Source organism: Xenopus laevis, chromosome 5L, assembly GCF_017654675.1.
Source record: "Xenopus laevis strain J_2021 chromosome 5L, Xenopus_laevis_v10.1, whole genome shotgun sequence".
NCBI classification, from domain to species: Eukaryota; Metazoa; Chordata; class Amphibia; order Anura; family Pipidae; genus Xenopus; species Xenopus laevis.
This window is the reverse complement of record NC_054379.1, coordinates 122158480-122181284: the sequence shown is the minus strand read 5'-3', so window position 1 is coordinate 122181284 and position 22805 is coordinate 122158480. Positions and strand designations below refer to the sequence as shown.

At 40.5% G+C, this 22805-nt stretch overlaps 1 protein-coding gene across 2 annotated transcripts in view; it reads right to left on the bottom strand.

Annotated features, from left to right (window-relative positions):
• The window catches only part of ppm1l.L (protein phosphatase, Mg2+/Mn2+ dependent 1L L homeolog), a 147782-nt gene that overhangs the window by 22735 nt on the left and 102242 nt on the right, over window positions 1–22805 (bottom strand). For both annotated transcript variants that reach the window (XM_018263745.2, XM_041563351.1), the window contains exon 3: window positions 19141–19315. In XM_018263745.2, coding sequence (XP_018119234.1) covers window positions 19141–19315 — 175 coding nt within the window. The remainder of the gene's footprint in view (window positions 1–19140; window positions 19316–22805) is intronic.

Sequence of the window (22805 nt, the reverse complement as noted above, 5' to 3'; positions counted from 1 at the left end):
GTCACTTTTTTCAAGCAGCATTCATATATTTTACGTAATCCGTATCCACCGCTGTAGTAGTGTATACGTTGGCCTTGTAGGCATTATTTGCACACTGTTTTCTTCAACCCGCCATCGAGCTGTGTGACCTTGTTCCCATTCTGTCTAAATATCCATAATATTACCGTCTCCAGAAAAAACACCGGAGTCACTTTTTTCAAGCAGCATTCATATATTTTACGTAATCCGTATCCACCGCTGTAGTAGTGTATACGTTGGCCTTGTAGGCATTATTTGCACAGTGTTTTCTTCAACCCGCCATCGAGCTGTGTGAGCTTGTTCACATTTTGTCTAAATATTGATAATATTATCGTCTCTAGAAAAACCACTTGAGTTACTTTTTTTCAAGCAGCATTCATATATTTTACGTAATCCGTATCCACCGCTGTAGTAGTGTATACGTTGACCTTGTAGGCATTATTTGCACACTGTTTTCTTCAACCCGCCATCGAGCTGTGTGACCTTGTTCCCATTCTGTCTAAATATCCATAATATTACCGTCTCCAGAAAAAACACCGGAGTCACTTTTTTCAAGCAGCATTCATATATTTTACGTAATCCGTATCCACCGCTGTAGTAGTGTATACGTTGGCCTTGTAGGCATTATTTGCAGAGTGTTTTCTTCAACCCGCCATCGAGCTGTGTGAGCTTGTTCACATTTTGTCTAAATATTGATAATATTATCGTCTCTAGAAAAACCACTTGAGTTACTTTTTTTCAAGCAGCATTCATATATTTTACGTAATCCGTATCCACCGCTGTAGTAGTGTATACGTTGACCTTGTAGGCATTATTTGCACAGTGTTTTCTTCAACCCGCCATCGAGCTGTGTGAGCTTGTTCACATTTTGTCTAAATATTGATAATATTATCGTCTCTAGAAAAACCACTTGAGTTACTTTTTTTCAAGCAGCATTCATATATTTTACGTAATCCGTATCCACCGCTGTAGTAGTGTATACGTTGACCTTGTAGGCATTATTTGCACACTGTTTTCTTCAACCCGCCATCGAGCTGTGTGAGCTTGTTCACATTTTGTCTAAATATTGATAATATTATCGTCTCTAGAAAAACCACTTGAGTTACTTTTTTTCAAGCAGCATTCATATATTTTACGTAATCCGTATCCACCGCTGTAGTAGTGTATACGTTGACCTTGTAGGCATTATTTGCACACTGTTTTCTTCAACCCGCCATCGAGCTGTGTGACCTTGTTCACATTTTGTCTAAATATTGATAATATTATCGTCTCTAGAAAAACCACTTGAGTTACTTTTTTTCAAGCAGCATTCATATATTTTACGTAATCCGTATCCACCGCTGTAGTAGTGTATACGTTGACTTTGTAGGCATTATTTGCACAGTGTTTTCTTCAACCCGCCATCTAGCTGTGTGTATTATCGTTTCCAGAAAAACCAACTGAGTTTTTGTTGTTGTTGTTGTTTTTTTAAAAATAATGCCAGGCAAAGGCAGGCCGCCACGCAGAGGCCGTGCTAGGGGCCGTGCTGCTATGCAATCCTGTGGCCCTAGCAAATTGCCCAGTTTTAAAAAGCCAATGACCCTGAACTCCCAAAATGCTGAAGAGGTAGTTGACTGGCTTACACAGCACACCCCATCCTCTACCGTTTCTAACTTTACCACAACATCCTCCTCATCCTCCACTGCTATGGCCACCCCACGTAACACTTCCTCCACCACCGGTGCCCCTTCTTCACTGGGGTCAGAGGAGTTATTTTCCAATGAGTTTCTTGAACTGAGTAATGCGCAACCATTATTGCCAGAAGAAGATGAAGGAGATGAGGACCTTACACCAGATTTAATTCTGGCAGAGAACACGATAGAGATGGACATAATGAGTGATGAGGAGGAGGTCCCCGCTGCTGCTTCCTTCTGTGATGTGTCAGAAGAAATTGATGCATCTGAGGAGAATGATGATGAGGAGATTGATGTTTTGTGGGTGCCTAGTAGAAGAGAGCAAGAGGAGGGTAGTTCAGATGGAGAGACGGAGAGTCAGAGAGGCAGTAGGAGAATAAGACTTAGAAGAAGCAGGGAGGACAGCCCGCAGGGATCAGCAGGGCAACAACATGTATCGGCACCTGTGTTCAGCCGGCCAACGCACCCGCCATTGCCGCCAATACCGCCAACTCCGCCAACTTCTACTGTTACCGCCAGATCGCACACTTCCAAAAAGTCAGCAGTGTGGGATTTTTTTAATGTGTGTGCCTCTGACAAAAGCATTGTAATTTGCAATGAGTGCAGTCAGAAACTGAGCCTTGGTAAGCCCAACAGCCACATAGGTACAACTTCTATGCGAAGGCACATGAGCGGCAAGCACAAAGCACTTTGGGAGCAACACCTCAAAGGCAACAGGCAAACTAAAAGCCACACTCCTTCTGGTCCAGCATCTTACTGCTCTACCTCTGCTCTCCTTGACCCGTCTGAACCACCCTCCACTCCGCCTTCCACCTTGACCACCTGTTCCCATTCCCAGTCATCTGCCACCAGCCAAGTTTCTGTGAAGGCCATGTTTGAGCGTAAGAAGCCAATGTCTGACTGTCACCCCCTTGCCCGGCGTCTGACAGCTGGCTTGTCTGCACTCTTAGCCCGCCAGCTTTTACCATACCAGCTGGTGGACTCTGAGGCCTTCCGCAAATTTGTAGCAATTGGGACACCGCAGTGGAAGGTACCCAGCCGCAATTTTTTTTCTAAAAAGGGAATACCACACCTGTACCAACATGTGCAGAGCCAAGTTACCGCATCTCTGTCACTTAGTGTTGGGCCAAAGGTCCATATGACTACTGACGCATGGTCCTCCAAGCATGGTCAGGGCAGGTATGTCACCTACACTGCCCACTGGGTGAACTTGGTAATGGCTGGGAAGCAGGGAATGGGTAGCTCAACAACAACAGTGGAGTTGGTGTCACCGCCACGGATTGCACGCGGTTCTGCCACCACCTCTACTCCTCCATCGCTCTCTACCTCGTCTTCTTCTTCTTCTTACTCTGCTGCTGGGTCCTCCTTCTCCTCCTCCACACCTGTGCACCCCCAGCTCCCCCTAGGCTATTCGACGTGCCAGGTACGCCGTTGTCACGCTGTCTTGGGGATGACGTGCCTGGAAAGCAAAAACCATACCGGATCTGTACTCCTGTCATCTCTGCAGTCACAGGCCGATCGGTGGCTGACCCCACACCAACTGCAGATCGGAAAAGTGGTGTGTGACAATGGAAGCAATCTGTTGGCAGCGTTGAGACTAGGCAATTTAACACATGTGCCCTGCATGGCACATGTGTTAAATTTAATAGTCCAACGTTTTGTCTCCAAGTACCCAGGATTCCAGGACGTTCTCACCCAGTCCAGAAAGGTGTCGGCCCATTTCAGACGTTCCTACACAGCCATGGCACGCCTTGCTGACATTCAGCAGCGCTACAACATGCCAGTCAGGCGTTTGATTTCTGACAGCCAGACTCGCTGGAATTCAACGCTCCTTATGTTGGAACGTCTGCTGCAACAACAAAGGGCCGTCAACGAGTACCTTTTTGAACTGGGTGGTAGGACTGGATCTGCACAGCTGGGGATTTTTTTCCCCCGTTACTGGGTGCTTATGCGCGATGCCTGCAGGCTCATGCGACCTTTTGAAGAGGTGACAAATATGGTCAGTCGCACCGAAGGCACCATCAGCGACCTAATACCCTTCGCTTTCTTCCTGGAGCGTGCCGTGCGACGAGTGACAGATGAGGCTGTAGACCAGCGTGACGAGGAGCTGGAAGCGCACGATTTCTGGTCGGAATCACCAGAACGAACCCAGGCACCTGCTGCAACGCAGGGAGAGGTGCCAGAAGTGGAGTCAGAGGAGGAAGGTGGCTTTGTGGAGGAGGAGGAGGAGGACCAACAGGAGCAGGCTTCCCAGGGGCTAGTGGTGACCTTTTGGGGACCCCTGGTCTTGTACGTGGCTGGGGGGAGGAGACCGTGGATGATGCAGTCCTTGATAATGAGGAAGCGGAGATGGATAGCTCTGCATCCAACCTTGTGAGAATGGGGTCTTTCATGCTGTCATGCCTGTTGAAGGACCCCCGTATCAAGAGGCTTAAGGAGAAGGACCTGTACTGGGTCGCAACGCTACTAGACCCTCGGTACAAGCATAAAGTGTCAGAAATGTTACCAACATACCACAAGTCCGAAAAGATGCGGCATTTACAAACCAGCCTGCAAAACATGTTGTACAATGCTTTTAAGGGTGATGTCACTTCAGGAACTCATCAACATTCCAGGGGCAGAGGTGCCAGTAATCCTGCCACGAGCACACCTGCAAGGACAAAGCCCTTTGGCCAGTCTGTAACGTCAGACATGCAAATGTTTTTCTGTCCAAGGCAGCGCCACAACCCTTCTGGATCCACCCTCAAAGAACGCCTCGACCGGCAGGTAGCGGACTACCTGGCATTAACTGCAGATATCGACACTCTGAGGAGCGATGAACCCCTGGACTACTGGGTGCGCAGGCTTGATCTGTGGCCAGAGCTGTCACAATTTGCCATGAACCTCTTGTCTTGCCCAGCCTCAAGTGTGCTCTCAGAAAGGACCTTCAGTGCAGCAGGAGGGATTGTAACTGAGAAGAGAACTCGCCTAGGTCACAAAAGTGTCGATTACCTGACCTTTATTAAAATGAATGAGGGGTGGATCTCGGAGGGTTACTGAACGCCGGAAGACTTGTTCTGACTTCTATGCAGCTGTCCTTCTCTTCAAGCCTCATGACTCCACACACAGCTGTCCTTTAGCGTCCTCCTCCTCCCTCCGCCACCGTTACAAACTAGGGTGCAAACCCTACTGGTTTAATTTTTTCTGGCCTCTGTGCTTCAGTGGCTGCAACCAAAAAAACTGGGCAAACAATGTCTACAAGGTCAACGTATGGCAAAAAATGACTATTTTCAGCATTTATATGGCATATTTTTCTGGCAACTGTGCTTCAGTGGCTGCATCCAAAAAAATGCATATTTTCTGCATTTATATGGCATAATTTTTCTGGCCTCTGTGCTTCAGTGGCTGCAACCAAAAAAATGCATATTTTCTGCATTTATATGGCATAATTTTTCTGGCCTCTGTGCTTCAGTGGCTGCAACCAAAAAAATTTATATTTTCAGCATTTATATGGCATAATTTTTCTGGCAACTGTGCTTCAGTGGCTGCGACCAAAAAAATGACTATTTTCAGCATTTATATGGCATATTTTTTCTGGCCTCTGTGCTTCAGTGGCTGCGGCCAAAAAAACTGGGCAAACAATGCCTACAAGGTCAACGACGTTGACCTTGTAGGCATTGTTTGCCCAGTTTTTTTGGCCGCAGCCACTGAAGCACAGAGGCCAGAAAAAATATGCCATATAAATGCTGAAAATAGTCATTTTTTGCCATACGTTGACTCAACGTATATGGCAAAAAATGACTATTTTCAGCATTTATATGGCATATTTTTTCTGGCAACTGTGCTTCAGTGGCTGCGACCAAAAAAATGCATATTTTCTGCATTTATATGGCATAATTTTTCTGGCCTCTGTGCTTCAGTGGCTGCAACCAAAAAAATTTATATTTTCAGCATTTATATGGCATAATTTTTCTGTCAACTGTGCTTCAGTGGCTGCGACCAAAAAAATGCATGTTTTCTGCATTTATATGGCATAATTTTTCTGGCCTCTGTGCTTCAGTGGCTGCAACCAAAAAAGTTTATATTTTCAGCATTTATATGGCATAATTTTTCTGTCAACTGTGCTTCAGTGGCTGCGACCAAAAAAATGCATATTTTCTGCATTTATATGGCATAATTTTTCTGGCCTCTGTGCTTCAGTGGCTGCAACCAAAAAATTTATATTTTCAGCATTTATATGGCATAATTTTTCTGGCAACTGTGCTTCAGTGGCTGCGTCCAAAAAAACTGGGCAAACAATGTCTACAAGGTCAACGTATGGCGAAAAATGACTATTTTCAGCATTTATATGGCATATTTTTTCTGGCAACTGTGCTTCAGTGGCTGCGTCCAAAAAAACTGGGCAAACAATGCCTACAAGGTCAACGTATGGCAGTTGTTTAAAGAGAACAGCAGATTACTAGCCAGCAAAGCTACCTAAGCTAAAATGTCCCTCAAATCCCTGCAGACTTCTGTCCCTCCAATACAGAGCAGTATCAAGCAGATTACTAGCCAGCAAACTTACTATCATCTGTCCCTGAAATCACTAACAGCTCTCCCCCTACACTATCTCTTCCAAGCACACACAGGCAGATTTTTCAGATACATTTTTGCCCTTGATCCCCCTCTGGCATGCCACTGTCCAGGTCGTTGCACCCTTTAAACAACTTTAAAATCATTTTTCTGGCCAGAAATGTCTTTTCTAGATGTTAAAGTTCGCCTTCCCATTGAAGTCTATGGGGTTCGCGAACCGTTCGCGAACCGCTCGCGTTTTTGCGCAAGTTCGCGAATATGTTCGCGAACTTTTTTTCCGACGTTCGCTACATCCCTACTAAAGGTATCTGCAAGTAAATAGCTCAGAGAATACATGGGCCACCCCATGTTATGCCCTGGACCACTTTCCTTCTACTTTGGTAACGTGTGGGGATATTTACAAATTGATGGTCCTCATCCAATGACCCTTAACTCCAGTTTACCAGTGAAGTGGATTAAGAAGAAAGCGAGAGCCTGATGCTTTGATTCCTGACATGATATTTATGGTGTAGTTTTTATTTCTAAATTACACTGTTTGCACTGCACATAATTCACTCTAAAATGTAATTCCTGAACCAATAAGTGTATTATTTTTTTTCAGTTGTTATATTGGTGTGTATTCAGCCGTCTCAGGTCATTTTGCCTGGTCATGTGCTTTCAGAAAGAGCCAGTGCTGCACTATGGAACTGCTTTTTGGCAGGCTATTATTTTGCCAACTCTGTTCTTTGATCTACCAGGGAGCTGTTATCTTGTGTTAGGGAGCTGATATCTGATTACCTTTCCATTGTTCTGATGTTAGGCTGCTGGGGGGGAGGGGGGGGGGGAAGTGATGATATCCCTCAAAGTTGCAGTAAAGCAGTAAAAAGTTTCTGAAGTTTATCAGAGCACAAGTCAAATGACCGGGGGCTTCTGGGAAAATGAAAATATGTCTAGCCCCATTTCAGATTTCAAAATTCAAACTGATTTCAGTGCAGAATTCTGTTGGAGCAGCACTATTAACTGATACGTTTTGAGTATTCCTTTAAGGAAAGTCACTGGCGTTGTGCAATAGAAGCGCCTGCGGGTAGAAATTGCATGCAGAGTTCCCAGGTGCCTTTTCAGTCCAGTACAATATGCAGCGCGGCAGGTACTGCATTATGGGTATGCTGAAAATGTTTATCGTATTTTGCACCCCTAGTGCTCCAGCATTTGTGCCATGCCCATAGTAATTGATCCCCCATAAAGGCCATTAGTTGTTTATTTAAAGGAACAGTAACATAAAAGTGTTTCAAATGAATAAAAATATAATGCAGTGTTGCCATGTAGCAATGGGGGCAGCCATTCAAAGGAGAAAAAGCTCAGGTTTCACAGCAGGTAGCCGATAAGCTCAGCAGAACATAATGGTGTTATCTGTTATCCACTATTTAACCTGTGCCATATAGCATTCTTTTATTTTCCACCATTGCTACACAAGCAGTTTGTTTTTATGAACTATAGTAGTGTTTCTGAAGAAAACACATCCATTTTACCAGTGCAGGGCAACACTACATGATCTTTTCATTACTTTAAAACACTTACATGAAAACACTTACATTTTTTGGTGTTACTGTTCCTTTAACAGAATAAAATTTGCTACTGGTCCTTTAAACAAAACAACAAAAAAAACCAACCCACTCCACAAGATCTGTAGGCATACACATCTAATGCACGAGTTCTATTCAATATATATGAAGATACGTTTATTTACTTTTAAACAAGCCCATATGGTAAAACACTGCACGGAATCAATACTTGGATAAGCATCATTGGATACACAGTTATCCAGCTGTTTAATGCCTCTTCTACACACACAGGGCTGGAGATTACGGGATGTGCTTGATTTCAGTTGGTTTTTTCCACTGATTGCTTTTCCACAGACAAATTCCAACATTCCAGGGGAAAAAAGCAAAGCAAACAAAAGAAAAGGCTTATGGAAATCTCTTCTTTTTTTTTTTTTTTTACACAAATGCAGCAGGTATGCCAAACTCATACCCTGCAATGGGCGGATTACATATGTACTTCCATACAGCTGGAGAATAAAGCAGGTTATAATGAACTGGCAAGTTGTAGTGGTAGGAAAAAGCACAGTATGTTTTTTGAGAGACTTGAATAAACTTAACAGATGAGGTTTTCCACCTTGTTTATTTATTGCCTAGTACAGGTATAGGATCCGTTCCGGAAACCCGTTATACAGAAAGATCTGAATTACAGAAAGGCTGTCTCGATTTGACTTCATTTTATTCAAATAATCCAAATTGAAAAAAAAAATATTCCCTTTTTCTCTTTAGTAATAAAACATATCCAAACTATTATAAATAAATCCTTATTGAAAGCAAAACCAGCCTTTTGGATGTATTTAAAGGGATACTGTCATGGGAAAACATGTTTTTTTCAAAACGCATCAGTTAACAGTGCTACTCCAGCAGAATTCTGCACTGAAATTCATTTCTCAAAAGAGCAAACAGATTTTTTTATATTCAATTTTGAAATCTGACATGGGGCTAGACATTTTGTCAATTTCCCAGCTGCCCCAGGTCATGTGACTTGTGCCTGCACTTTAGGAGAGAAATGCTTTCTGGCAGGCTGCTGTTTTTCCTTCTCAATGTAACTGAATGTGTCTCAGTGGGACATGGGTTTTTACTATTGAGTGTTGTTCTTAGATCTACCAGGCAGCTGTTATCTCGTGTAAGGGAGCTGCTATCTGGTTACCTTCCCATTGTTCTTTTGTTTGGCTGCTGGGGGGGAAAGGGAGGGGGTGATATCACTAACTTGCAGTACAGCAGTAAAGAGTGATGGAAGTTTATCAGAGCACAAGTCATATGACTTGGGGCAGCTGGGAAATTGACAAAATGTCTAGCCCCATGTCAGATTTCAAAATTGAATATAAAAAAATCTGTTTGCTCTTTTGAGAAATGGATTTTAGCGCAAAATTCTGCTGGAGCAGCACTATTAAGTGATTCATTTTGAAAAAAATGTTTTTTCCCATGACAGTATCCCTTTAATGTTTACATTTTAAGGAAAGTCCCAGGTCCCGAGCATTCTGGATTGCCTTTTATGCCTTCCCCAGAGAATCCATTAAAGCATGGCGGAGGAGTTGTTTCAGTTGTGACCATGCGGTATCACTATGACTTGTGGGTCTTGCATATTGTATGTAAGGGCAACACAACCATTGCCTCTTTTAGCATCACACACCTCATTTATAGCAAGACTTAATAAAAAAACCACACATAACATTTCCCAGATATTTTAAGATCAGTTTATGGCAAAGCAAGGCTCCTTGTGACCTTCCATATCAATTGCCTAGGGGTTAAGTAAATGTGCAGAGCCAGTGCTTTCCTTGATTCAAAGGAGGTCAATGTCAGATAACCAATATACAAGATGACAGGGCTGCTTTGAGAACTGTGTCAGAAGGAAATCTCTCCAGCTGTCAGTACAGTAACATTATCTGACCTGCGGAAGGGCTTCTCGCTGAAAAAACCATCATAAAAATCAATGAACCCTTGACAGCACCCCCTCATGGATGATTGCTGTGCCAGCACCAACAGGAATCCAAAGAAAATAAAAGATAAAATGCAGAAGTGTATTTTGAGAGTCCATGTCCCCTATATAAATGTGCATGCTTGCCTACAGCTGTATACTGTGGCACATACTGTATTGCAACTTTATACAGAGACATCATTGTGGCATCACATTTATATGGCATTTATAAAGCTGCGCCTTGGTATCTGTTCATTGGCAACTTATCTCTGACCTTTCCTTTAAGCGATCTTCTGCACAGCCTGCTTATTCCAGAGAGCGCTGTAGCTAGTAACCTCTTTCTTCTCCAAAATTGTCTTTTCACAGAGAGCAGTATTAATTAGAGGAGAGCGTGCACCCCATTATTTTTGCTTCCAGTAACCTGACAGCTTTCTCATTTTGTCCTCATGGTTTAATATAAATCTAAGGGCTCTTCGGTATAATTATATGAGCATTCAATAGTAATGTTCAAGGACATTCATCAAATCAGCTCCAACTAATCGTAGAATTAGGGGCCATATTTCTACATTACATTATTATATTTAGCTTGGTTTCATAACACACATTATAGAATGTGATTCCGTTCTATCCCTAAAAGGTGTCACTGATATACAAACCATTGGGTGTTCCATTGCAATGCCGGTGTATCAGTTGTGACACATTATTTGTGTTGTCACTGGGGGTATGTGTGGCCTCACACTATACATCCTAGCTCTTCTGAAAATGGTAGAGAGGAAGCAGCTGCAGACAGGGAGACACATGTGTCCTATACAACTGTACCCCATATACTGTCCCTTATGTCTATTATTAGTATTGTTATGTCTAAGAAAAACAGCAGACAGGGCTGCCGAGGATGTTGTTTCAGTTACGCAGTTCATCAAATTATAATGAGCAAAGTGGATGCTATTTAATCTATACAAGTTGCCTAATTTGTTTCATTTGCAAAATCTGTTTATGTCTTTCTGGCAAACTGATTACACAAATTGTTTATTTGGGCAAAATCAGACTTCTCTGTATAACATGTACCAGTCACTCATAAAATCCATGTAATTCGTGTCATCATGCCTGATGTAGGGACCAAAGTTATCCCTACATCAGGCATGACGACACGAATCACATGGATTTTATGAGTGACCGGTACATGTTATATCCCCATTCTTTACTTCTTTTGGTAAAATCTATGGCTCATCTGCATTTCTGAACTACAAATCCCATCTTCCTTTGAAAGCTGCCATGGTCCAATAATTTACTATTTGGTCATAACCATGCAATATGCTTTTTTTAATTACGCTTTAAGTTCAGTCCTAGATTTAACCTGCTGAGCCCTCACCAGAGTTTGACCTTCAATTAACAGAACAGAATTGGCTGCATTATTTATATTGTTTCCATTCGGGGAAACGATTAAATTATGGAGTTCTGTGAGTAAGGTACTCCAACTGGCTACACAACACACTTTCCATTGGCCTGATTTATTTTCCAAATGTTAAATACACACATCCAATTGGCTAGATTTTGCAGTTCCTGCTTAATGCTTAAGGTATTTACGATCAGAAGAATTGGTATACATATTCAGATGTCTATATTGATTTGTTTATGAATTAATTATTTAAAAGCAGGCTGCTTTTATAGCACACGACTACCTTGATGGCTGTCTGACATGTAGTGGTGCATGGCATGAATGGTTGCTGCCTTTGCTCAAAGAAGTACCCGCCCTTCTATGCCTATTATTGTTTTCCCTTTAATAACATTGGCTTTAGGTATTTTATATAACAATAATAACACTGATAAACATCCTTTCTTTATATGGATATGACATGTTATACAGCAGGATTTGAACCAGCGACCCCAATTCTGCCATGGTAAATTGTTTACCTCGTCCTACTCTCTGTACATCAGTATTCTGTGTGGCTACATTTTTCTGCAAAAAAGATTTAACAATTAAGGCAGGATTTGCATCCATCTGTCCCATAATACATGCCAACCATAAGCAATTTTTACTCTGCTGACATTCATTAAGTTTTTCCTACCCTGCAGCTATATTTAGTCTGCCTTTATTAAAGTGGCTCTTATATTTAACTCAATACAACGACAGGGACACAAAACTTTTTACTTTTAATACAAATGAGAATGGAATTCCACTGCCCTTCTTTAGCAGGCAAATAAAATAAGGAAATTAAAGGAGAATGAAACCTATATATATATATATATATATATATATATATATATATATATATATATATATACATATATATATATATATATATATATATATATATACACATATATACACATATATATATCTTTGGCCCCATGCAGAGGCAACTGTATACTAGAGCAAGGCCAGTTAAAGCCAATATTGCTCTTTTAACTGTGTATGCAACTGGATGCTAGAGAGCCAGAGAGAGGAAGCAAATGGCTATATATATATACCTTCCGGGTTGCTCTGCCTTTTATTAAGCGTTATGGGGTGTTTAAGGTATATAAATGGGGTCTGTTTCACTTCTACTGAAGTCCTGCAAAGTTGTGCAGGCTCTTGAGAAGAGGGTTAAGAAATACAACTCTGGTGCTTCTAGTTTCTAGGTCTAATTTTCAATACCTGTCAGGTACATTCATAAATATAGCCCCTCCCACAAACAAAACCTGTCCAAAAGCCTTTCAAAAGTAGTCCCAAACTAGTTTAATTCACATGGTGAAGATGTGTAGGGTTTTCAAAATTAGACCAAAACTGGCAACGTGGTACTTGAAAACCTATTGCCAAATAAAGTAGCTCAATTTGGCAGAAAACTCACTGTAATTTTGAGGTCATGGGCAGGTTCACTTCATGCATTAATACTAAGGGGGGGGAGGGGTGAAAGAAGGAGGTGTGACTGGTAGGCTGGAGGAGACATAATGGGTGGTAAACAGATTATCTGGAAAGTAAAGAGAGATCCAGTTCCTGAATCCATTACATCAATACCGAACAAGACGAGAGAGTGGTTGAATGTCTGAGTAGTGGGAAAAAACCCCAAATATATATTTGAGGGGGGCAGTTTGGATAGTGTCTTTTTTTTAGGTTGTTTTATTTTCCCTTTGATAAGTGATTAATCAAATCATTTTGGCAATCTGGTATATGTCAATAAATAGTTTGTTTTATATCCTTTACCTTGAGCCACCATTGTATAATATGTTTTGGGCTCACATTCAATACCTGAAATGAAATGTGGGTTTCAACTGTAAGAGGAAGAAGTAAAAGTAGTAAAAGACACAGCTCTGTCTATTCATTGGTGGATGTAACGTGGCATATATGCTTGTGTGCAAACACAGCAGCTCTGTGCTCCTGTTAAGAAAAAACGGTACCAGGTCAAGCCATTTAAATCACAGTGCCACGGTGCCATCTTAATCTGACAGCTGGGGAAAAAAAGGTAACATGGTACCACGATTCAAACTTCCCCTTGTGGATGCAGGTTTCTGCTAACAGGAGCACCAGTCTGTGGAAAAAAGTAGTGATTCTATTCACTACCATTTTGGCACCCCCAGTGAAAAGGGATTTGTTTGCCCGTTAAGAGTTAGGGCAGGGGTCCCCAACCTTTTATATCCGTGAGCCACATTCAACTGTAAAAAGAGTTGGGGAGCAACACATGCATGAAAAAGTCCCTTGGCGTGCCAAATAATGGCTGTAATTGGCCATTTGGTTGCCCCTTTTTGGACTGGCAGCCTATAAGAGGCTCTACTTGGCACTATACTTTATTTTTATGCAAAAAAAATTTGCTTCCAAGCCTGGAATTCAAAAATAAGCCCCTGCTTTGAGGACACTGAGAGCAACATCCAAAGTGTTGGAGAGCAACCTGTTGCTCACGAGCTACTGGTTGGGGATCACTGAGTTAGGGGGACAGACTTTAGTACTTAAAATGGGACTTTTGTTTTTGGATAATTGAATGACACATTATTTTTCTAAAGAAAGCTTTATTTAGGTTGAAAAGTGTTGTATGATATAATTTTTTACAGAGGCCTGCAATGTTTAGGGGTATATTTAATGGTATATTTTTCCTTTATGTTTCATACAGAGTTAGAAGTTTTATTCATTTTCAGAACAGGGAGGAACTGCAGACTGTGTGCTAAGAAATTCTTCTTGCTGGAATCACTGCGAGTTGCCTGAACCTTTTCAAAAATCAATCTCACATAAACTGCCTTTCATGTCCTATCAGTATCCACACAGTTCTATTGGATTTTTCTGATTAGGCAATACATTCACATGCAGATATTAAAACTCCAATTTGACAAGATAGAGTTGCTTGACCAGAACACAATGAAGATACCCGAGGATCATGCTTGTTAGCTGTGGGATGGCAGCAGAGGGATTGCACACACTCTAGTACTTATAGCAAAATAAATAGTGATTTAAACAAAGCCGTCCTGGTAGGGTTGAACAGTTTTGCAACCAGGCTTCCTTACCTGCTATGAATAGCAGCCCTAGGCTTGCGAAAATCTCATGCTGGTCTGACTCACAACTGGCTGCCTTCCAGCTTGGCCATCTGCTGCAGGGAACATCTTTGTGTGGGTGCTGTGTTAAGTCAAAATATTTGCAACTTCCGGTTTTATAGGGAAAATCACAGGCTTTTTTTGAGTTATTTATTTTATGCTAAGCAGGTATCATTGGATAAATGCTACAGAAACCTGTGGCAATGTATCACGGGCTAATAAGAAAGCATGCTATATACCTTCAATAAAGTAAAACTAACATCTGCAGAGCAACATCCACAGTACTACATATAAGCTAACACTCTCCACTGCACTCTGTCTCTTGAGGATGACAAAGTTCTGAGTCAAGTCAATACGGTGCCTAAATAAAGGAATCATTGGTGACTGCAGAGTGACAAAATGTACCGGCGAGGAGGACCTCCATTTCCCTCATCCATGGCCTGAATTAGGTTTAAGCAGACAGAAGATCTATGTGTCTAGCAGCCCCAACATTGGTGCCATGGGTATGCGCCTCACTTGCCTACCCCTAGTTTGGGCCCTGGGTTTTATATTCTAACTATAACACTGGTCAAAGCTAATTGCTGTTTGATTGCTAGTGGCAACTGCACTTGTACAATTTGTGTCCTAGAATGTGTTATGCTCAAATGTAAATAATATATATGAAGCAGGAGTTTGTTCGTAATATTCAGATTTTAAATTAGATGATGCAGGATTTAACCAGTACTTGGTCACACACATGGCACTGTACAGAGTATGCGCTATCTCTGAAAAGATAAAAACTTGGATGCAATAATTAATAGTGACTTTAGGGCTCAGTTGCTAATGCAAGTTTAAAAACCATGTACCGAGTTGGACAAATGCCTTCATACAGGAGACTATACATACGATTTATGCCTTATACCTAATGCCAATGTGCCTATTCAATCAGCTTTGATAAAGTACAGGGTCCAGAGATGCATGTAAGCTCTCAAATAAAAATGTGGCTCCAGGCTTATTGTACCTACTGACTTGTACCTACCAAATAACATGCTAACATCATCCTGACCCCAATTCTCACCCTAACTGATCACTTTGCCAGCCAATTTCTCTGCACTAATCCTCAGCTCCACTAAAGAAGTCAGATACCCAGCCTAGATCCACTGATGTATATCATTAGTGGAGGGTTTTGACTGGTTAAAATCAATACAGTATTTTCCACCAAACTTACAATGTGACTAGCAAACTGTTGAAGACCATATTGCGTTTTCCTTATGCTCTCTTGACTGACGCAAATCCCTTTAATATAAAAACCCTTATAAGGGCTATTCCACACGGGGAGATAGCGACGCGTTTGCGGCGACAAAGCGCCGTGACAGTCGCCGCGACCGGCGCAGGCGACAGTTTTGTATGGGCGCCTATGTAAAAACGCCTGTGCTAACCACACGAGGCGATGCGCTTTTCAACAGTCGCCTGAAAATGCCTCGCCAGGCATTTTCAGGCGACTGTTGAAAAGCGCATCGCCTCGTGTGGTTAGCACAGGCGTTTTTACATAGGCGCCCATACAAAACTGTCGCCGCGACCGCAAACGCGTCGCTATCTCCCCGTGTGGACTAGCCCTAAAGGAGAGGACATGAAGCCAACACAGTTATTATAGTAAGAAGTGGAGCAGAAAAGTGCTTCGGGCAAGTTACAGTGGCACAGTTACAATTTATAACATCCTATTTGCCATGATACTGTTCCAGACATTGGCTGTGTTCTCTGTACCCGGAATTTTGTTCACCTTCCAAGAAAATCATTACCATCAGGGTACAGAGCTTTCTTCCGATACACTGATGAATTCAGAAAGGAGCGAAGCAAGGCAGCATCATTGACATTAAATAATTGGCAGGCATAAAGCCCAGGAAACATCTGGCATCAGCAAGGGGACACATTTTGTTCTTGTAATCAGATATAGATTAGCAAACAGGAATGCAGCATTTATGGCTCTTGTACTAAACAATACATGACTTGATTGAAGTGATATTCAGGCAGTTCTCTGGCAGGTTTTAATCACCTGAGGCAAATACCCATGATTATTTACCTAGATACCAGTTCTTTGTTTTCTGTTTCCTGCTGTATCTGTCTCTCTTATGGGATTCTTTTATTTTTGGCAGGCATTCATTCTTTTGTATTTATCTACAATGTGATGGCAACATTTGGGCCAATGGAGACTTACCGTACTATTGTGATGAATACACAGCCTGAGCCCAGGCCCAGTTAACAAGGCAGTCAATAACAAGTCCAGTTGTTATTGAGAAGTACACCCGCCAGTGTTATAAAGTGAAGCCAACTGCCATTTTATCATGACTGGACGAGCCTGCTTGTATCATTTTTAGGATAATACTATGGTTGCTTCCTGAATGCAAGTATACAAAGTGCTAGGAGTGTGACAAATTGGTCTCTGTGGAACAAGACATAGGATCATAAGTCAATGTAACACATTAAAGGGGTAATTTATAAATCATTAACGCAGTTGCTGTTGTGGAAATGTTGCCACAGTTGTTGCATGAAAAACTATTTATTAAATAGTTACTCACATAGTTACTCACATTGAGGCACTTTGTTCCTACTGTATATTGAAACTTCCACTAATTTGTTTTCACTGTCTGATTCATAACTGTCCCCATTTGTGCCAACCAAAACTGTTGCTATGTTTAATTCAAATCCAGAGTAAAAATAGGCAAAGAAACCATTTTATTTGCTTATATTATGTACTAAATGGGGGGTGCGTGACCTTCCCATTTTGCGCGACTCTTTTTAAGCTGGTACACATTGGCACACCTATGTAATACACATTTATATTAAGGAAGTCCATGCCAAAAGTAAAATTTTTTAATGTATATAAGTATTCAATAAACCATTAAGATTTCATGTGACATGTATTTAAAGTGATAAGTGAATGAATACTGCATAAAAACAGCCGACATTGGAAATAATATACAGTTGTTAAATTGTACCAGGGCAGTTACTTAAGGCATCCAACCAGGAATTCGTGTTGATCAGTTTAGCAAAACATCTGGTTGGTGTGGGTTATTGCTCTGGTGCAATTTATGGCCTGTTTTATTCATTATGCCTTACCCTCTCTTTAAAATCTTTAGTACAATTATTGACCCATTATTAAATAGCAATGTAGAAATCATGATGATTTTTAGGGCACAGCTTTATGCCCAAAACGTCTCTACATATAGCCTTATTTATTTTTGTTTGTTCTTAACTCTTTAGATTGCTTTATCACTGGTCTATGCATTCATGAATAACTTTGCTGCATATTAGTCAGAACTGTAACAGATGAAACTCTATGCCATGCATCACTAACCGCTGCTAAACCAACCTTTCATAATCTTACATGGCAGCTTCTACAGTCACAAAAGAACAATGCCGCATTATAGTTCCTAATACGTTTGCATATCCCTTACTTTCCCCCATGGCTTGAATGAATATCACCTGATGTTAAGAGGAAATTAAATGTTTCCTAGTTTGCAGGCTTTGCAGCCGCTTAATGGCAAGGAGAGCATCCACTAAGGACATTAACCAATGAGGTGAGGACAGCGTGTGCTTGCTTATTTCTTCACACTAACAGGAGGCGCATGTTAAGTAGGTATGGTAAACACTCTGTCAATGAGTCTCATGTAATGACATCTTATTAGACCCAAAGGAACCCTCTGCCATACTAAAAAATTAAGAGTGCCAATAAAATGTAACTGCTAATGAGCTTAACATTCTAGAATGTCAACTAGCGACAGTTTTTAATCTGACTCGGTTGTTGCAGGCGGTAGTTACTAAAGTGTAAATTTGACACATAAATTTCAGGGTTTCCTCTATTCATTTTTATCTTCAAATGAATTGTACTTTACCCTAAATTAGGTAGCCATGTCTCCAGTTATTGAGTGTTTTATGGTCTGTACCCACAAACACGAATTTATCACTTCAAAAAAGTGTTTCTTTTTGTATATTCGGGTTTGGCTCTATTATGTTATTTCGCTTACTGTACAACTGCCATTTTACTTCCCGGACAGGCCCTGCACATTCCACAAAATAGATCCCATCCCTGTGTACTTTTTTTTTTGAAAATATTATCTTCGAAAGTCAAATTCAAGAATGGAATCTGGTTGGTGTGTGGGGCAAGATGGATGGAATTTGTATTTCTTTATAATAGAATTTATGTCTATTCATTGTGTGAGCGAAAATGGGAGTGGGGCTTGGGGAAGTTTTGAAATATGTTGTAATTCCCCATACTTGACCTGATCTGTTTTTGCTCATTTCTTTTTTAAATGTATGTACATGTTGATCACTATGATGGTAAAAGAAAAATCATACTGGCAGTATTATCTAAAACTGAGCTATACAGATCAGGAAACATATTCTGTCAATGAATATGTAATTTCCTTATCATACTATTTTATTTAATATAATGAGATTTTACTATAAAGAGATTTTCATGACAGTATTCAAACAACATTTAGGTGGCCACTGTGCAGAAATGGACAAAAAGCCAGACAGGTTAACAGTAAGAAAAAAAAAATTGACATTTCCGGCAGTGCCTCGCTATAATTATAGCTTAGTTGAAACATGAAAATCATTTCTGACAGGAAGATCCAGGTTCTGCCTTTTAGTCTCTGTGGAAGCAGCAAGTACTAATTTTGCATTAATAATTGGCAGCAAAACCAAATACCGTAAGATAGAAATAAGAATATGGGGCTCAACCCATATTCTCAGATTGCATAGAACAAGTAGAGTTACAGTCAATAAAATAAGTTGTTGCAGGAATAACATGATTTGTTAACCAAAGCATAGTCGTGAAACGTAAAGCATGTTAGTACTTGTATTATGAAAAAAGAACACATACAGCATAAAGAAAGGAAAACCCTTATAGGACACCCCCGTGTACCTGCTTCATCATAGGACACTGTGAGCTTTTCCAGCATCTCTCTGTCTATTGCTAGAATTTGTTGTTCCAGGATGGTTTGATAGGAGAGCACGCTGTTCTCTTTATCCCTCTCAAAGTCTTGAAGATGTTGTTTTAGCACTTCTGGCAAATGGGTTTTCACATACTCAGCTGCTGACTGCAGGACAAATAAACAAAGATAATCATGCATCTACTTCTGGTCATCTTGGACATTTGTGTACAATTTACAATAAAAACATAACAGCAGAGATACAACTTTCTGCAGTATATTCAATTATTATAGCATTACACAGTATTATTCTTTATTTTTATTTATATATTCCACTTCTCTTTAAAGGGATTCATACCCAAAATACAAATTACATCTCCATTGTTATAGTTACTCTAGCCTAAAATTATAGTATAACTAGACTAGAATAGTTTAAAACATAACCAATGTCATGATCTAGCCAAACTAACTTTGTACTCCTTTGACCAGTTTATTGCCTTTAAAGGGGAACTTCACACAAACATAACTTAAGCTTTTCGAAAACTAAACATAATTTCAAGCAACTTTGCAATATACATCAATTAAAAATATATGCAGCCTTGTCATGATTTTTAATGGTTTGGAACAATTCCCTAAGCCTAGCCCCCTGCTCTCCTGCTGATCTCTCTGACTACTTTGCTGAGCTGGCTGACTACTGTTACTTTGTATCAACAGCCAGCTGTCCTTAGCCTGCATCCTCCAAACCCAACATTTCTCTGCACATGTGATTTCAATAAGGAACAGAAGATCACAGTGCATTGCAAGCGGTCTGTAAACTGTGGAGAAGTTGCTACAATTTGTTAGATCAGTGTTTAGTCCTCCTCCCCTGTCAGGATTTGAAATGATGCAGAAAGAGAAGAACATGTAAATGTGAAGGATATATTAATGGTTTATGTGTTATGTGGGGCTCTTTATTATTACATTTTTGTTTGGAAGCTGGAGTTCCCCTTTACGAGTGGCTTGGATGATTTCTTGGACAAGCATAATATACAAGGTTATGGTGATTTAAAATCTCCAATTATCTTAGAACAGGTATTGATATTGTGGTAGAGTGACCAAGGAAATGGGTAAAAAGGAGTGTTTTTCCTTTGATTTCTACCCAGTAGGAGGTGCCAGGAAGGGTGTTAATAAACAGAGAAGGGTTTCTTTGTTTAAAGACTTTGGTGGCCAGATCTTGGAAGCTGGAGTATTGTGGAAGGAACATGCAAGCCAGGTACTCTGATAAAGTAGTCCAGCTCACATATTGGAGCTCACTTTCCACACGAAGACTGACTATCCTGTGGAAAAGTATTTAATTCTAGTGAGACTATTAGGAAGGTCTCTCAGAGCAGGGCAAAGAGCAGAAAGGATACCTGCCTGTGAGGGACTCGCAGAGGGGCTTGGGGTGCTGCCTGCCACTGCATGGTACAGAGGGAGCCTGTGACCAAGTGACAGAGTCTGTCTGAGTTAGACATTGAGGAAAAGCAAGAAGGTTGAGCAATCCCCCCCAAAATGAAGTATTGTATGTACAGGGGTGTCCCCAACTTATGGGTTTTTGCTGGTAGTCCACAAGGGAGCCAGGTTAGTGAGGGAACTCACTAGGGATGCACCATATTTTTGGATTTGGCCGAACCCCCGAATCCTTTGTGAAAGATTTGGCTGAATACCGAACCGAATCCGAACCATAATTTGCATATGCAAAATAGGGGTGGGAACGGGAAAATTTTTTACTTCCTTGTTATCTGACAAAAAGTCACACCATTTCCCTCCCCGCCCCTAATTTGCATATGCAAATTAGGATTCAGTTCGGCCAGGCAGAAGGATCCGAATCCTGCTGAAAAAGGCCGAATCCCGAACCGAATCCTGGATTCGGTGCATCCCTAGAACTCACCTAATGTGTGAAGGTAGTGCCCACTGGGCAGGATTTATTTTTATGATTTGTATTTTGTATCCTGAAATGTTCATCCCTGTTTGTAAATAAACTGCCTTAAGAAGAAAGTGCCTGTTGTGGATCCCGCAAGCTATACAGGCATAGGATCAGTTATCTGGAAATCTGTTATCCAGAAAGATCAGAATGACAGTGTTATTGCTTAGAAAATCAGAATTAACATTGTTATTGCTAATTTTTTATTACTGATCCTTTTATTCAGGCCTCTCTTATTCATATTTCAGTCTCTTATTCAAATCAATGCATGGTTCCTAATTTGGACCCTAGTTACCAGATATGGTTATGATGCAAATTGAAGAGCTGCTGAATAAAAAGCTAAATAACTGAAAAACCTTCAATAATAAAAAATGAAAACAAATTTCAATTTAAAAGTTATCTCAAAGGTGAACAACCCCTTTAATTCTTATTGATGGCAAAACAATCATATTGGGTTTATTCAATGTTCAGATGATTTTTTAGTAGACAAAGTATGGAGGTCCAAATTATAGTAAAGATCCCTTATCTGGAAAACCCCAGGTCCTGAACACTCTGGAAAACATGTTCCATGTTGTATCGTTTTATATATGTTAGTAGTGTATTGATAAGTCTGTATAGGTATGTGTATATGTGTGGGGGTAATTTGGGGGGGTTGAACTTGATGGACTTCTTTTTTCATACCATATGAATAATGTAATTGAGCAGGTACAGCAAATTACTAAACACGTTCTTCTTTATCTTTTATTGTTTATCAGACATCACATTTTATAACTGCAATAAAGCCACCCATCTAAAACATATAAACTATTCATAAGGACACAACTGAAATGCATAAGCTGGTCGCACACATACAAAAAAACCATCTTTCTAAAACATGAATAATAAAAAAAGATAAGGGACACTTTGCCATAATACACTGTAGACATGGAGATTCTAAACCACTGCTGCCCAAAAGATAGACTTGGGGCCATATTTGGCCTCTCTCTGCATAGCTGTGGTCACAATTCTTGGGAATCAACAGGAATCTTGTGTTTATTGCATGTGCAGATGTTATGTTGGTATGAATGCGTATAATGTATAACAGTTAAATATACATTCAATTAAGTACAATGCTTTATTCAGCAAAAATTTGGAAATCTTTCTTTTATTGAAATGGATTGCTTTGCGCTACCACCAAAATACAATATAATACAGAGTAGAAAATGTTAGCTTATAACTGGACATAGAAAGTTTGCTGTATGTGAATATATTTAAAAAAAAATCAATAACCAGCAAAATATTCTTTTGCAGGTTTGTTTGTTTTTCAGAATCGGAGCAAATTGTTTGACATCCTTTATGTGTCTATGTAAGACATAGACCAACATTTCAATTAGACCTCCTTGACCTTTACAATGCTGTGATTTGCTATCTCCAGTTCCACAATCTGTCCTTTTCTTTACGAAGGCGTTGCATCTTTTCCTATAGCCGCAAACAAGCAGAAGTGTTGTTTGCCGAGTTCTGACCTGATTAAATGAAACAAGTGTTGGATTCGCTATCATACTGAAGGAACAGTTTGCAGACTGTCCACTGGGAAACAAATTCCAGTTCATGAACAGACTTAGAGCCACATGACGTTTATTCCTGAATTATGTATGGCACAAAACAGGGGCCTCACAGTAAAAAAGCAATTTAGGGCCCCAAAACTGTGGTCTGTTGACCTATTCTACAAGATATATT